General features: G+C 41.2%; 1 protein-coding gene across 1 annotated transcript in view; it reads right to left on the reverse strand.

Annotated features, from left to right (window-relative positions):
* The window catches only part of grm8b (glutamate receptor, metabotropic 8b), a 132,548-nt gene that overhangs the window by 26,302 nt on the left and 88,469 nt on the right, over nucleotides 1-17,777 (reverse strand). Inside the window, exon 6 of the mRNA XM_061076988.1 lies at nucleotides 10,877-11,077. Coding sequence (XP_060932971.1) covers nucleotides 10,877-11,077 — 201 coding nt within the window. The remainder of the gene's footprint in view (nucleotides 1-10,876; nucleotides 11,078-17,777) is intronic.

Below are 17,777 nucleotides of genomic sequence, written 5' to 3' on the forward strand. Positions count from 1 at the left end.
GGATTAGTTTGGAGCGGCTGAAGCCGAGAGGGAGAGCAGCAGATTGGAGCTAAAGAGCAGAACAACAACACAAACAAAAAGAAAACTGATTTATAATGAAGTGAGTGGGCGCCGGTTTGATTCTATCCTGCCCTGATTTCCTTCGTCAACATGAATACAAGCATCACAAATCACATCAGCGTGGAGATGAATCACCACAGTGTGCCTCAGGATGTGGAAACACCCCCCACCGTCCTCTGCATCGCTTACTTCACTTCGATTCACTTCAGAGAATCTGTGCTGTTATGGACTCAACATCTTCGCTTCATTTTATTTCCAAACGTGGGAATCATGATCACTCTGCAGTGACACGCGCTGCAGCATTGTCATTCAACACAATGAGGCGACCCACAAACAAACAATCTTCTCTGCAGAACAAAAAGCAGATGTTACTGTTGAGTCCAGAGTGAAGAGCTATTCAAATGGACCAAACTACTTCACATGATTTATTTATTGAGACTTAAATAACACATTTTATATAACTGCAGACCGACAGTTTCGTCAATTCCAGTTCAGTTTGAATGGGTTGTTTTCATCTCACAGAATGACAAAGTCTTGCAAATTAACCACAAATATTTTCGAAGTTGAGCACCATCTAGGAGGTCAAGGTATTCAGTCACAAAAATGTTGAAACTGGATGTGGTTGAGGGATTTTTCCTCATCCTCACACATTACTGTATATGCCACCATATATTATTGTATATTACATTATATCTTTACAGGAGAATAGTGCCTGTCTAATTCCACAGATACTCCCTTCTCTCTCTCAGCATTACCCAAGGTCAGGTTATTGATACAGGACCAGTACAGTATATTATAGTGTCTACTTTTAGGGACTTTCATGTCTAACTCAGATGCTCCAGACAGAGAGGCAACAACTTCAACTCTCACCAACTTTAACTCTTCTGCGTATTTCACCAGTAGCTAGACATAAGGACACAATGTGATTGAGGAATGCATATTTAGACATCTATCCAATAGGATGCAAACTTTATTCTTTATTCACACTGTCGTACTTGTTTCCACTAAGCCCTTCTCCTGAGAGTTAAACCATGATTACTAAGTCAGGGTGTTGAAATGTTCCGACAATTTCTAGACTCTGCTTCCAGGTTGTTGAAACTATGCCTCCTCTTAGCTGCAGTTTGTCAGAAAGTCCGAGCAGGAGGAGATGTGATCCTCCGTTAGTCGAACCTTCTGACCTGAATGGATCCGACAGCAGCGGGTTTCTCGCTGCCCTGACAGGACGCGTGCTGCTCTGAAACACAGCACTGGGTGGTCGCAGAGTTTTATTGAACCAGTTTCCAGTATCGATATTTAGAGGGACCTTGGCGGACGGAGTGGACAGTTAGAGCTGCAGCCCGGGAGCTCAGCGATTCATCCCTGGGATCATGCCTCACAGTTCACATTCACACTCCAAGAGAGATTTAGTCACATTCCTTCCTTGTTGAGTTGAGAAGTTTTTCACTCAATTTCAACTTCTAAGCTTTCATCATTTTTGATTTCATGCATACTTTCCTCAAAGTGTTGGTCCTAGTGACAGCTTTTATTCCATTCAAGAGCGGAGGAAAAGTTGACAAATGTGAATTTGCGAATAAAATGTCTTTATTCATGTTAGATTACAGTAAGTGAGGCAGGTTTGCAGAAGCTTTTGTAATAGATACCCTGAAATAAATGTTCAGCTTTTCAGAAAGAGCTACAAAGACACCGTTCACAAGAAAACCAAGCGGTTCTCATTCTATAAGACTCAGACATTCCATCATTAAACCCCGGCGCTTTAAGACAGAGTGAGTATCATTGAACTGAACATGCACTGTAGAGGAAATCATATATCCTCATTTACATATATAGAATTACATTTTTACAATAAAATCGTGTTTCCTTGGCGCTGGACCTGCATTACTCTCCTCAACTGTTGCACCTGCACATTTCAACACTTTCGCTTCAATTCAGGGGCTGCTGTCATGTTTTGAGTGTCTTAGTTTATTTCATTTTTTCACTCTGATTTCCTTTGTGCCATGTGCCTAAGCTTTCCAGCGCTGTATGTTATATTGATCCTGTTTTTAACCCATCCTGTTAAACCCAGATTCTGCCTTAAGTCGAGCCCTTTGTTGAAGTTTGCCAGCCGGGATGTTTGTATCCTTGTACTTTTTCAAGTAAAGACTTTTGACCTTTCACCTGCCACCTTTGTTGTGCATTTGGATTCTGTTGTGCTTAAACTTGAGCTGTGACATCTGCATTCTTCAGACGATGTGATCTACCTGGCCCACACACACCACGCACCACAACCTGAAGGTCGGCGGTGAGATCCCCAGTCTGAACCATCTGCATGCCGAAGTGTCCTTGGGCAAGATGCTGAACCCTGAATGGCCCCCCATAGAATAACAAAGTGCTGCAAGTAGATGCACTGTATGAATGTGTATGTGAATGGGTGAATGTGAAACTGTACTGTAAAGCGCTTTGAGTGGTCATCATCACACTAGAAAAGCGCTATATAAATACAAATCCATTTACCACAGCAGTGGATTTATGTGATCGGTGTCAACAGCTCATACTGCCCTTGTTGATAGATAGATTACTTTATTCATCCCGAAGGGAAATTAAGTCGTCATAGCAGCCGGTATATTTGAATACAATAAAATACAATACAATAGAATAAAATAAAAAATATTGAGGTAGAAAGAATAAAAACAGGAACAAAAGATAAATAGGTAGATAAGGTGCAGTGGCAAGATGATGTTAATAGTACTGATGATATGATGGTAATGTTATTGTTAGACAGTATATAAAAATAGTACAGTATATATAGTATATAATATAACATAATACATATATTTATATATGATAGTAATTATACCAATATAGTAGCATTATATAGTAATAATGGCAGCAACAGTATATATAATAATAATAATAGTAAATATAATAATAATAATAATAACATGTACACATGTATAAATATGTGTATATAGACTTATATATACAAAGAATATACAAAGAGTATGATATAATATGATATGATATATAGTAGAGGTATAAATATAAGTATTTGACTATACAATAGATAATATAATATACTATGAGTGTAAGAATATGTAGACAGAGTGTGCAAAAGACAATATTATTGTATAAAATGATATATAATGTCAATATGGTTTATGTTAACACATATCACATGACAGAGGAAGATGTGTTGTACAGTCTTATTGCGGTTGGGAGGAACGATTTCCTGTATCGTTCCTTCGAGCAGCGGGGTTGAATGAGTCTGTGGCTGAAGCTGCTCCTTAGCTTGTCCAGTATTTTGTGGAGGGGGTGAGAGGGATTGTCCATGATTGCCAGCAGTTTTGCCAGCATCCTGTCCTCCACCATCTCCTCCAGAGTGGCAAGCTTAGAGCCAACCACAGACTCTGCCTTCCTGATGAGTTTTTTCAGTCTGTTGGCGTCCTTTGACTTGATGCCTTCACCTCAGGAAACCACAGCAAAGAAGATGGTGCTCGCCACAACAGACTTGTAGAACACAACGAGAACGTTTTAATGCCCATTGGTTTTTTAACACGTACTGTATACAATTATCTGTTTAGTTGTCTTGAAGCATCTGATAACTTGCAGATGCCATTACCTCTTTGAAAAATTGTTTGTCAACAAAGTGCAATGAATTTCTTGGATAGGTTGGACTGGGAAGGATTCGCCTGTTGGAGCCTTTGTATATCTGTGATGAAAGGATCCATCCGTCTGATTCAATACGGGACAGCCCATTTGCACCGCTGTTTTGCAATCGGTCTTTAAATACAGCCCTAGAAGAATGCAGCCAGCAAACTGAGACACAGCTTGTTTGTAAGAAAGTTACACAGTAAGAAAACCATTGAGTGGTGTTTCTGATCATTTTTATTGAATGGTTGCTGAAGGGTCACCAGAAGTCACCAATTGTCTTTATACACTCAATAGATTTAGCAAAAGCTTCAGTAATGATGTGCGTGTGCATACTGGATGCAATTAAAAGTTTAGAGGATTAATAACATTTCAGGGTTTTGACGTTAGTCGCTGCACTCATGGGACAGATTTGCTTCCATTTGATCAGATATATCATCCATGCACTTTATGCTCTGGATTTTTGTCATACTTAGTGAAGCATGATCTCCACTAACAGCGGTTTAAATCATCACACAACTCTCCAGCTGTTTAGATGTTGTTAACATACTGAGAGGATCTGTAAAGAATGATCACTCCCTTAGTTTTACCATGATCTTTTGGTTTCTATACGAAAGCTTAGTAGAAACAGAGGCTACGGAGGCAGGGAGAAATACTGTTTTCATCTTGTATGCTCCTCATGGAGCCTACTTTAAAACCCCATGTATCCAGTGAAACTCTGGTGTTTGTTGAGTCACTGTCCTCTCAGCTCATGTGCTGGGGCCTGTGAGGTAAACGGAACACACAGATGGTTTCAGTGGAGCTCGTGCACCGCCTCCTTTCTGATGTGACCCCCCAATCTGTATATTCACCTTAAAGGGATAATTCACCGAAAAATTAAAATTCACTTCAATTATCTACTCACCACTGTGCCGAAATGGGGAGTGGTGGAAGTGTTTGAGTCCACAAAACCGGAGTTTAAGGGGTAAACAGTGCTTTAGCCCAGGCGACGTCATGATAAAAAATAAAGAATACAAAATAAAAAACAACATGCCTCCGTACTGCTCGTGCGGTGTCATCCAAGTGCCCGCAAGCCCCGACATTCATATTCCTCTTGTAGCGAGGTCATTTACACCAAGTTGTAAGTCTAAATGTCCTCTACCGGAAGTGGCGATGCTAGTGGATGTAGCAGATACAATGGTTTCCCAGGGGGTCAATGAACACACCTCACAGGAGGCTATCAGAGGACATTTAGGCAAAAAAAATGGTCTCATATCAGAAACCTCTCGTAGCAACTCTGCAGCAGTGTGTGAACAACAGATAAGCGTGAGATGTAGACGTTCAGTAATGCAGCTGTCACACACTGCACGTGGACCCCATGTGGCCCAGGAGTTGGTCATTGACCCGTTTTTAAGTAAAAATTTTCAGATATCACAATAATAAAGCGATGATTCAATCTGTTTTATAGCACTTAGAGAATGACTAGTGGCCAAGCATATATGAGATGTGATCACATGATCACAGATTTTATCATCTGACACTCAGAAGACTGAGCAGTCCGTCTGTCCCGCTCTAAAGTCTTTTGGCTGTGATGCACAGTTTTGTGTTTACCAAATCAATCAAGAACGACAGACAGAGTTTAGCCTGTTCTGATGTTTATAATGTGAAGGAGTCACTGACTAACTGTTAATATGCAGATCATAACTCGTTCACCTTACTCTCTGCTAGTTAAGAGTGCCCTGGTGGCCGAGTGGTCAGGGCAACAATCACTGGCCTCAGCATTGATGGTTCAACATAGTTCCAAACACATAATTCCAGCTATTGATTTACTGGTTTACAGATTACTGGTTCGCAGAGTACAATGCCAAACTTCTGGATGTGTCCTATGCTTGGTATTACAAAGGTGCATATTTGAACTTCTGAACAGCGGGTTCTCATCACATATTCATCATTTCAGAAAGCTACATTACCCCCTCCCCATCCTTCCCTCCACCACTGGTCTGGCTCCAAAGGGTTTCTCCTCCTGCAGCTTCACAGGGTCAGCCATGTTGCATCCCCATAAAAAAAAAACAAGCTTTTATCGCCTCTTAGTAAGCATGTGCTGTCCAAAGGAATCAGGGGGGAATATCCCTGATGTCCTGCCCCCATCTCATTCTCCCGCCTCCCTCCCTCGCTGCTCCGCTGATCGCGTTCAAACGGGACATTACAACGAAGGCCTCATGCAGATGGCTTTAGCACAGCGAGCGCTAACATTAGCAAAAGTGTCTCGATTAGCCTCCCAACGCTCCTCTAAAAATAAGCACGCGAGCAAGGAGCACATGGCTGACTTAGCGATTAGCCCCCCGGCCACCACCGCCACACAGCACCGCTTTGTCGTCCTGGATTTGCTGCATTTCATACATGGAATTATGGGTAACCCCGCTGCCCCGTGCTCAGTGAAGTGAAGCGGAAAATACAGAGGAGCAGCTCGAGTTTGATTTATGTCAACGTTTGATGTATGTGAAGGTTCAACTGAGCATGCTGTTCACAGATTCACACAGGAAAGCCCCAAATACAGCATGACATGAGTGTGTGTGTGTGTGTGTGTGTGTGTGTGTGTGTGTGTGTGTCTGCCTTCAAAAGCTCAATCAGGCACAAACCACACATGAGTTACACACTGCTGAGCCAGGATTGATGCACGTGTGCTACTGCACAGAAGCTGCAACCCGTTACTGTTAGATTAAGGTTATACAGTAAGATAAAGGTTATAGAGTCCAAAAATCTGAGAGCACTTGGGCTCACTTTTGAACCCCACTGTGTGCACCTGACAGCCGCCAGATACAAGACAAGATACAAGACATTTCTTCTCAAGAGAGCAATGCTCTCAGGGTAATATCCCTGATTAAATAAATTATGTTAATTAAATTGAAAAAAAAAGATGTGATTCACTGCACCTGCTTCAGTCTCCCTCACCTCGTGGAAAGAACTTTCACACCAAAGTGCAGCGCCACTCAGTAATTATGTTGATATTTTATAACTATAGAGAGAAACGTTGTGGTTCCAGAAATAAAAATCACTTCGTATTGATATGTTGAAATTTATTTCTCGCAAGACATCCATTCATATCTAGCTGATGGTTGATAATCGTGGGATAGAGGTTTCTCACTGTGCAAATTCTCTCTAAAGTAAATCAATATGACAAAATCATGCGTGTTAAATATCGATGTGATATTTCTGTGTTGAAGTGTTTCAGTTCAGCAACTTTTGTGTCTCATTTGATTTTTTCATTTAATTGTTGTAATTTTATTAAATGTAAAAAAACAACACAGAGTCAGAATTTTTTATTGGCAATCTGTCCCTAATTTTGACATTGGCCTCCAAAAAAAATATTTCTCCACCACTACGGAAAATTCAGATTTTTGTCAATTTTTTTTTATTTCCGAATTTTGAAGGAAATCAAATCCTCCCGGAGAAAACCCCTAAATGTATGTACGTATTTTTTATATATATATATGATATGAATTACGTACTAACATATAGAGCCCACCAAATATTTTATAAGCTATGGTACTCGGTGACTGTTTGTTTGAAAGTGAAAAAAACCCCAATACAATTAACCTATTTGACAATTTTAGAATCGTTTTACACAGTTTTCCTGTTTAAAGTAATAAAAGTCAAGAACAGTTTTGCAATGAGACACATTGTAACAAAAAAGTCAGTTTAATTTTATGTGTGGATCTATGGGGCTGTCGGGTTTATATTCTGTGATGTGTATTTAATAGGTTCCTGAGAAGCTCATCAAACATGTTCACCTTGAGAAGTCACATTCAGCTTCAGCCTCAGCAGGAGCGGAGAAGCTGAAGAATGTGTTTTTTTAATTTTTAATTTAAAATATAGAGAATATTTCCTTGCTGGGTAGTGAAAGAGAAGAGATGCCGGCCTTGGTGATAAATGCCGGCGCTTATAAGTGCAAGGGAAATTGGGCTTCATTAAAGCTCCTGTGAAACCCACGGATGGCCGTGACTCAACCAGAGAGAGACAGTTTGAAAGCACGAGGACATGACACAAGCAGGGCAGAAGAAAACCAAAGAAATCATAATGGACTATATATTATTCTTTTGCACCAAGGAAGTGCTTCTTACCTCCGTACCTGCTTCTTTGTGATCACGTAACATCTCAGCACACAGCGTGAGATAAAATATCGAAGAGATGAGACTGTAAAGTGTTGATTATCAAACTTCTGTAACAGCAGATGGATCATCAGTCTGCAGCCGCTCTGACTGAGCAGAGAATAACGAATGTGGAAATCAGAGGAAATTAAACCAGGCCACCACATTGAGAGTTTAGCAAATGACTCTGTCTGCCGACGGACCAGCCATATTGAGGGGAGCTCAGACCATAACGGCGAGGAAGAGAATAAGATGAAGAGGAGAAGGAGGGATGAATGAAGGGAGGGTGAATGAATTGTCATAAAATAAGACACTGATAAAAGGTCAGGATGACTAATAATGTATTTGATCATATTCTTTTTTGTGTTTCCTCCTCATGCTGCACCGTCACACTGTCAGCCAATCACTTGTTAGTTATGTGGTTGAATGAATTGTTGAAATCTGGTGTGCATGCAAATGTGGAGATTGTCAGTCATCCAGATCATGTTATATCCACGTGCTAAAAACAGGTCAACTCCACAAAGTCCAGTTGACCTGTTTTTAGTGCTTGGACAAATGTGGGGATATTCAATAGCAACTAGAATAGCACGCAATAGGGCACAAACCTCAGTCAAGGGCAGACAGACATGTTAAGGATCATTTATCTTTCCTAACAGAAAAATAAAGGACGAAGGAAGAGCAGCACATTAGACAAACTCTTATCTTAAAATCAGGAATATGTGTGATCGTACAATGTTCAGGAAGAGCAATAAAAATTATAAAAACTTCTCAGACTCATGCCCCCTCTCTTAAAATCAGGTGCAAATCAGCTCTGTGTGTTTTACATAATCCTGCTGACAAATAAATAAACCAACCAACCAGTGTTAATTTCGTTGACGATAACGATAACGAAAAAGATTCGTTAACGCCCCTTTTCCCATGACTAAGACGAGACGAAGACGTAACGAAATGGATCTTTGAAAATAAAAACTATGACGAAATCTATTTTAATTTTCGTTAACGAGACGAGACGAAACGAAAATGTTGGCGGTTGACTTAGTCACAACAATTTTTAAAAACATAATCGTATCAGGCCGTCATGAAGTACCCGGAGCGGCGAGTGTGTGTGTCTGTGTGTGTGTGCGTGTGTGTTTGTGTGCTGCCAGACAGCGCACCGGTCCCGAGGCTCCGCCCCCTGGCCCCGCGCACTCGCTCAGAGAGACAGAGATAAGAGCTCGTTCACATGAAGGCCGGTCACTGACTCACCGGCTGCTTCTTAACTATGGAAACAGTGAAAACACAGAGTTCCTCTGGTCTCAGCTGCTCTGAGATCAGCGCCGCAGCTTCTTGATCAGAGCAGAAGCTGCAGCTGGTTTCTACCGATCTGAAGTTTCACTGTCCGCCTCCGGTCTGATCTGCTTTAACTTTTTGTTTTCACATTTCGCCAACTAAAATATATAGGCTGCAGCTATATGTTTTTATTTATTTCAAAATAGGGTACTTCTTATTAAATACATTTCCCACAAATATGGGGATGACTCAAATAACCCTACATAGTTCTGCGTTTAATTTATTTCAAAGTAGGCCTACACTTGCCTGTGTATTTTCTTCTCCTCTTCATAAGCATTTGGTGTTTCCCTTTGTTGTAACAGGTAAAAATAAATAAAATGTCAACAGTTTTCTTTATTGTTGTTCTATAATTTCATAAATGCAATAATCTACAGATTAGTATAGTATAACTTTATATAACATTTTATCAGCTTTGTTATCAAAGATGTTTTGCGGCTCCAGAAAAATTTTATTTGGGGGAAGAGGGGGCAAAATGGCTCTTTGATAGTAAAGGTTGGCGACCCCTGCTATAGACCTATAGGAGGGATATCTAATGGACAACCTAAGTACTGAAAGCTAGACTAGTATGCAGTTGTAGACACAACACAGGGGGTCCCTGGACCTGAGAAGGGAAGATAAGGAGTTTAATGTGGCTATTAAATGTGACTAAAACTAGACTAAAATGTAATTTGTTTTCCTCGACTAAAACTAGACTAAAATGTAATTTGTTTTCGTCGACTAAAACTAGACTAAAACTAAGACGGACAAAAATGACTAAATGTGACTAAAACTAATATGCATTTTCGTCAAAAGACTAAGACTAAGACTAAATCAAAAATAGCTGCCAAAATTAACACTGCAACCAACAAACAGATGAGTGTGAACACTTACCCAGCAGAGCTTAATCCTTTGTCAGAAAAGTGAGACTCTGTCAACTTGTTTGTCCTCTGACAGAAAACAGGCCGAGGTTGCGACTGTGCCGGTCGGGTTTGTTCAAACTCACAGGCAAACAAACGGCTCCATTTAGAATTGTACAACATCAAAAATGCTTCAAGTTGTCTCTGATTCGACAGTTTGGCTGATATGTGATTGGGGGGTTATGGGTCATTAAACATAAAGCACTTTATTACAATTTTTTGTCCTTTATTCATCCTCTAAGATTTTGGAGAAAAACTTTCACACCAGCAGCGACACAGAACAGCCACAGTCTCATGTGTTGGCCACAAAGCAGCATCACATTTACTTTGGTGATTCTTTCAACCTGAATAGTCAATATTCCTGAGAAATATGTGATAGAACCTTTAACCTGCCAGACATTTGGACTTGGTAGAGCATCTTAAGATATCTTGTGCTCCATAAAGACCCAACCTCTAAATAAACCTGACAAAACATACTGTGTTTTAAGTCTCCTAAATTCTATCTGTGAAAAGATAATTGTTTTTTGTTGTTTTGCTAGCTATAATGTTCTGTGATTAAATACCACCTTGACCATCTCAAGGACTTCATCCTCACGTCATTTTCAAAAAACTTTTTGGACTTTAGAAAATAAAATACCCTCACATTTGTACCTCTGTAACTTTGGTTCAGCATTTTTCTTATTAATTCTGGCTCCCTTAACTCATTTTAAATGAAAACATGAAGTAGAAGACCTGGGAGCAACATTGGCAAGCAAAGGAAGTTAATATTAATGAGCTGTAAAACACAAAATAAATGATGGAGAGTGATGAAGTGAATGATGAGGCCACTGCTGCTCTTACCATTGAAGTTAACGGGGAAAATGTGAGCCAGCAGTTCTTTGCCATCGATGTTGGCCATACGCGGACACAGCCCGGGGGATCCGGCACAGAGCTCGCGGTGCATGTTGTGCAGAGCGTGGGCCATGGCGTACACGGCGTCCATCACAAACTGCACCTTCCCCTCCTGCTCGTAGGTGGAGTCACGGCCCACTTTCTCCAAACCTGGAACAGAGACAAAGCAGTGCCAGGTTAATGATCAATGAAATGATCAAACACATAAAAGTCTGATGGAATGAGATTTAAAGTCCATCCGTTCGATCAAACACCAAACTCTGTTGTTTGATAGACTCGAGAGCTTCAGAGACAGTTGTGGAGTACGATGATGACCCGTCCCGTTTGGGGATTAAGTGCATTTAGTTTTTCTTTTTTCTTGAATTTGTTTAATTTGACATGGTCACAGGTTTCTTTAAATATTAATGCTACTCAAGAAGGTGTAAAGAGATCTTCTCTTTTTAATCTGATCCTGACTTCGAAGCTTAATTTAACTTTCCACCAGGAAACGCCTAGTACCTCTGATAATGAATCGGATTGGAAGAGGGAATGGAGTGGGGAGCCTTTTTTGTATTCACAAGAGCAGTAACAGTAACCATCTCCTTTCTATAGATTTCTTAAATTTGTCTTGCACGGTTGATGAAATCATTCCAGGTCGGTTGTTATAATTACATGCTGAATTTGAGAAAATAAAAATAGTATTTATGAATGTTAATGCTCCATAATTGTAGCAGTGAAGAGTATCTGTTTCTGGGTGGTGAGTTTCACTGCACCGAAAACCCTGTGGTAGACAGTAACCATCAGGAACTCCACGCTGCTTCTGGGAGCTGTCTCATTAAGCTCGTACAAACCTTTGAACTGTGTGATGTTTGGAGATATTTTTATAAAACTTGTTCTATAAGCATGGTTGGTATTTCTAATCATTTCCTCGTACAGTGTTTGATTTTTTTATGTAAAATGTAAAAGTTCAAAACCACTCTTTTGTCGGATAGAGGTTTTTAAAAATGTATTCAGGTGGTTTGGGCATAACCACACAAAGGCTAAATCTGAGAACATTTCCTCACAGCAGTGGTGGAACGTGGGTAAAGTTCAAATCAAACTGCTTTGCCTTCAGTACACTGTCAATGTCACAAAGGACATGGCCAGGTCCATTACAGCTCTGGGGAGAGAATTGGTGGAGCGGCAGGGTTTAGCAGACTCTGCAGGAGAACGAGAACACATTCAAGTTCTCAAAAGCAAAGAATTAGCTCTGTCTGACCTGCTGGGTATTTATGCTCATGGTGCTCCGGTTTCGATCTTGCTTTCAGAACATTGCAGAAAAAGCTCCCAGTCATTTATTCTTCGTTGTGGAACGTACAAATGGCCACAATGAGATTCGTCAGTGTGTTGTTGGTTTTCATCAGGAATTTACAAGACAGAGTCTAAGTAGTAACCAGAGGTGGCGCTCTCTATGAAGGCCCTCCTCAGGTCTCTGAGGAGCACAATGCAGAGCTGGAGGCGCAGTAGGAAGGCTCCTGGGATAGATAGTCTCCCTGCAGATTTTCATAAGACTTTCTGGCCTGTTATCAGCGAAGGTTTGTTGTATGTTCTAAGGGAGTTCTGTCTCTGAGCTGCAGGAGAGCTGTCCTCATCCTCCTTCCAAAAAATGAGAACTGGATATTACGGACTGGCACCCTGTGTCTATACTCTGTACAGACTATAAAATGAAAAGTCATGTAGACCAAACATATTCTGACATCATAACTTAGATGTGGGACATTTTGGACCTCTCTGGTTCAGCTGTGTGTTGAACAGCTAGTACTTGTGGCCGAGGCTGTAAGCTTTTGGGTTTAGCTCTGATCCCCTAGAGAAGATCAAGGTCTTGTACAATGACATTGAGAGTATACTTAAGATTAACTGTGGTTTGAGTGCTCCGTTTAAGGTTCAGAGGGGAGTCAGACAGGGCTGCCCTCTATGTTATTCTCTCTCATTGCCTTTTCTGCACAAACAAAGGATTCACTCGTCTGGTTTCTGTTTTCGTGGTTGTGAAAATGGTTTTAAATTGTCTACATGTGCTGATGCGGTAGTTGCTCTTGTCAAAACTCAACATGATATTAATGTTCTTAATGAAAATGTAATTAACTTTGGTAAACTTTCCTCTGCTTAAGTTAACTGGAGAAAAAGGGAAGCCTTAGCAGTTGGTGACAGACGGAAGTTTCCAACAAAGGTTGGTGTGGAAGGCGGGAGGGATTACATATCTTGGAGTTCATCTTGGAGGCGAGACACTCTCTTCTAAAAACTGAAACAATCTTTTAGAAAAAGGTGAAGGTCGTTTTAAACAGTGCAGGTGGATTTTTACCAAAAATGTCTTTTAAAGACCGGATCTTTATTCATAACATTGTGTCCTCCATGTTGGGGCACCGGCTGGCATGCTCAGACCCTCTTGTAAACCTTCTGTCCAGAGTGCAGGCTGGGACCTTCTGCACTGACATGCCATGCCCCCCCCCCCCCCCTCCCAAGGAGGAGGGGGGACATGGCATTTGTCCACTTGACGAGCGGGGGGCTGCTTTCATTCTTCATTTTATTCAACACTTCTGACTGGACCTGCACATTTGGTCTGGAGACCTGTAGCTAGTGCCTTACTGGAGCGGTGTGGTGGGCTGGGTTTAGCTAATTCGCTGTTTTCGATAGATTTGCGTGGTTTTAAACTGCACTATTTCCCACTTTCTATAAAGGACTGTTTAAAGTGTGGAAGAAATGTGACTCCCTGTTCCGACTTCTTAAAGAGCCCGTGGTTACAGGACCCGTTTTCATAGTGAAGCAGGGCCGTCCCTGCTTCAGGACTGTGCGACGCCAAAATTTCGGGACTGGGCCGTGTGGTTGAGGTGTGTGGTCCTCACCTGGACGCTGCGGCTGGTCTGGCCTCAGGTTCGAGGACCAGGTCATTCAGGGTGATCAGCCTCAAGAATGAACTGTTACTGACTGCTGCTCATTGTAATGGGCTGATTCAGCCTGCTGCAAAGGATTCTTTTCCTGGTGTCAAAATTGCTCCTGTCTTCAAATGTGATGTTGGTTTCTTGTTGAAAGTGAATAATGTTGCTGATTACACACTGAGCACTATGGTAGGTAAGACAATGCAATATTTATTGGTAAAAGTGTTAAATCAGAAGAATCTAAAAGATTGAGTTGAGGCTTAGAGGCCTGAGTAGAAAGCACTGTACAAACCACCGTTGAGGGCTGAAGATTTGATTCAGATGTTTGTCTTGTTTGGTGAGTTTTTTTCTCAACAAATGTTCATTCTGGGTTACAGGTGCAACAGGAATCGAAAATGAAATGTCAACTTTTCTCTGTTAAGTTTTTCTGTTAGGTCAAGCGAAAAACGTTAAAGGCTCTTATATACTACTACGTGTCCGTTTCTCGGAGAGGTCTCAGCGGGGGGCAAAGAGTCTTTTTGATTTTTACTTCTCCGACACAGTCCGTCGGAAAAAATTCATCACCAAACCCATAGGTGGCGCAACGGAAGACGAGCTCAGAGAAGCCTACCCCATTTGGGAAGAAGAAGTCCACGTGTCTCTGTTTACATGTTAGCCTGCCTCCCACACACTGAACCATGGCAACTAACAGAACTAAATAAAGTGACACCCAGCGGGTCAAGATGCTGATGTAATCGTTTCTTAGCGCAGCGGTTCCCCGGACTTGTTTCCGAACTGTGTTGCTGATTCCACAGCTTGAATCTGCTTGAGGCTACATGTAGCTAGAAGCTACCCGGAGCTAGCTCCCCCCCAGCTTCCACACACAGTCAGCAGGGACTCCCGGCACTAACTACTACCCAGTGTTTGCCTTCAACCTGACGGGTCTCCAACATGAAGACGGATAGTTAGAAAAATCAGACGTGTACGAAAAGCTGTCCGAAGCACTCGGAGAGGGCGTTTCACGACGGATAGGGCGTTCTTATCTATCCGTAATAGAAAAAACGGAGAGGCATAAATTGGCCTTAACTTTTGTTGGTATGACAAAAGCAAGACTGAAAACCAATTTCAGTGTTTAAGGACATGTGGAGCCTCAAATGAAAGTTGTGTTCTGTGGAGAATGATGCGTTGGTTTTCGGTCATATTCCGCGTTATTTAGTTTAAGTAGGTATACAAGTATAGTTTAATTGGATTTATTTTATGTACAAGATTTTTATTGAGTTTTCTCTAGGGCAAATAAGTGGTTTGAAAATCAAATCTCTCCATCTCCCTCTCAGCTGACGTGTCTGACCTGCTACACTTTAAACGTCAATCGGTTTGAATGCCACGATATCAACACTGATCACCACCTCATGATCAATACCTTTCTTCAATGAATTGTTCTTCATACCTGCGCATTAATTCATAATTCACCTTGTCTCTCGCACTGACACCCCCCCCTAAAAACTGTGTGATCGGACATGTGTGATTTATCATGAATTGATTACCAACCCCAGTTTTAATCACTGATGCAAAGATAAATTTGAAAGTGTTTTTCTCCATGAATGCATTGAGCTTTCATACAGTGTGCGTCTAGAGATTCAGTCTGTGGGGAATAGACCACATAGTAATTAATGGCAAACTGATATAAAACATAAAACATGAGGGTGAAGCAGAAACAACACAGAGTGTTTACAAACTCCTTTCTGTTTAAGTGGAGCTCCCTCTGCCTCTGTGTGTTTACCTTTATTTTTCAACCAAAAGCTCGTGGAGTATGTCCTTGCCAACAGGACAAACATTTCATTAGTTGTGGTTGAATAACAGAGTGGGAAATGCATCATCAACTTTTATTTTGAAAAGTCCTTCCAAAAATGATTGTTATTAGAGTCGTGGTGCTCTGCAATCACAGAACGGAGAAAGAGCGGACGAGGAAACCAACTGCTGGAGTGGACCCTCCATCAACAGACAAGACTTCTCTGAATTAATAGGAGCTTAGTAATGAAATCCAATTTCATTTCAATAGAAGGCGGGCGACGGGGGATCTGTCCGGGGGGAGTCATTTGCTCCGGCAGTAAAGACTGATTACTCATCGTTGGTAATGAATGAGACTAGAACGGCGAGTGGAGAGCAGCGGATGTCAAATAGCAGAGGCAGGGAGGAGACGTACGGCCACAGTGCAGAGGATCGCTGCTCACCTCACATGATAAGAGGCACTTAAATATTTAAAGAATAGTACATGTATTAAATCCTGGAAATTCAATGGTGCCAAAATTAAGCGTTTTAAATTCACAGGGAACATAGTGTTGTCTGATTTTCCAGAAACTATTGAAGATGCTGGATAACAGGTGTAAAAAAAGAAGAAAATAATAGGTTTTTCATCATTTCTGTAAAGCAATTATAATCAATAATTTCAAATTAAGAGCATACTAATGGACAATATCACCTGAGTTCACATGCTTCCCTCTGCTTCATGGGGCTTTGTATTGAGTTTTAGCTCATTACATAGCAGGCAGTTTTTCTCGATAAACATAAGCTCCAAAAGGCCACTGTACACTACCTGCTTATCAGCACACACTCAGAGCCTAGCTGGTGAACATGGCGTGGCAATTAGCGGAGGGAAGGGAATATATGGATTTAGAGTGTTCAAACCTCCACCAAGGCCAAACAGTCTCCTTAGGAAACCACCGTTTAATTCACTGAATTACTTGTAAAGAAAGATACAAAACAATATTACTGGATCCGTCCCGATCCGCATTTGCACTTAAATTGTCCCTCTCTGTCCCACCCCACATCCTTCCATGTTTCATTGTAATCCATCCAGTGGTTTCTGCATAATCCTGTTCAAAATCCAAAAACAGAGGGACAGTGGTGAAAACACAACCTCCTTGGTGGAGGTAATGAATAACAGGTCCATCTTTCCATCTCTATCACTTTGTCCTGAGGGTGGTGCTGGACTAGAGGTCATGGCATTATGATAATCAACATGAATATTTCTTACAGGTTTTATTCTAATCTGGCCTTTGGCTGTCGAGCTATTTTAACTCTGGAACCAAAACTGTTGCTGACTTTTCTTTTCACAAAAAGCACAAACCGTGTCAACCTTCTGCTTGATTTGCACAAAATCCCAGTGTTTATTTAACAGCTGCCTCTCGCTCTGGAGATGTTCTTTACTGGGACAAATGCATCAGTAATTTCCCAAGTGGAAACTTCATGAGTGAAACATAGTTTTGGAGGGGAAATGAGCGGAGGGTTTGGCCGGGCGCCGACTGGCCACAACTCCATTTGCCCTCCTGTTTGCAAACGAACCTTGATTCCCGATGATGATGAGGAAATAAATTCAACACTGGAGTTGAGGCAGTGTGTGTGACACACAGCTTCATGACAGCTGCTGGCATTTCAATTATACATCACTTGCAGGGAAAATTTTATTCCTTCTCGACAGGGCGGCTGCGTTTCTGTTTTACTGTCTCTCTCTCTGAGGCATCCTTCTGTTTCAATTAGATTCGGAAATTAGATAAACAGCAAACTAATTACAGAGGTTAGTGGTGATGGGATGAGTTCAGGGAAACCTGCCTCGCTACGGTGTCTCCAACGCCTGAATATATTTACATTAATAGTCTTTTTCTTGGCTCTGTTGTTTATCACCTACATCAGTCTGTGTCACATACATCAGAAGAGGATTAATAATGATGTTTCATCTGATTCCGACTGGGAGAACATAAAAACAGGAACATAAAACCAGGACAGAGACGTCTCCGTGCTGCTCAGATATTCATGAATTCATCCTGTGTCCATGGAAGAACTGAAGACTACGCTTTATAAGAAAGTACTTTACATTTACTGCCCATCTTTATCTTAAGCAAGGGATTTGAATTACAAGAAAACGTGCAGAAAGATAAAGCAACAGCACATAAGAAGAAAGTCTATCCAATGTCAACCAGCAA

This window comes from Limanda limanda, chromosome 8 (genome assembly GCF_963576545.1).
Source record: "Limanda limanda chromosome 8, fLimLim1.1, whole genome shotgun sequence".
NCBI lineage: Eukaryota > Metazoa > Chordata > Actinopteri > Pleuronectiformes > Pleuronectidae > Limanda > Limanda limanda.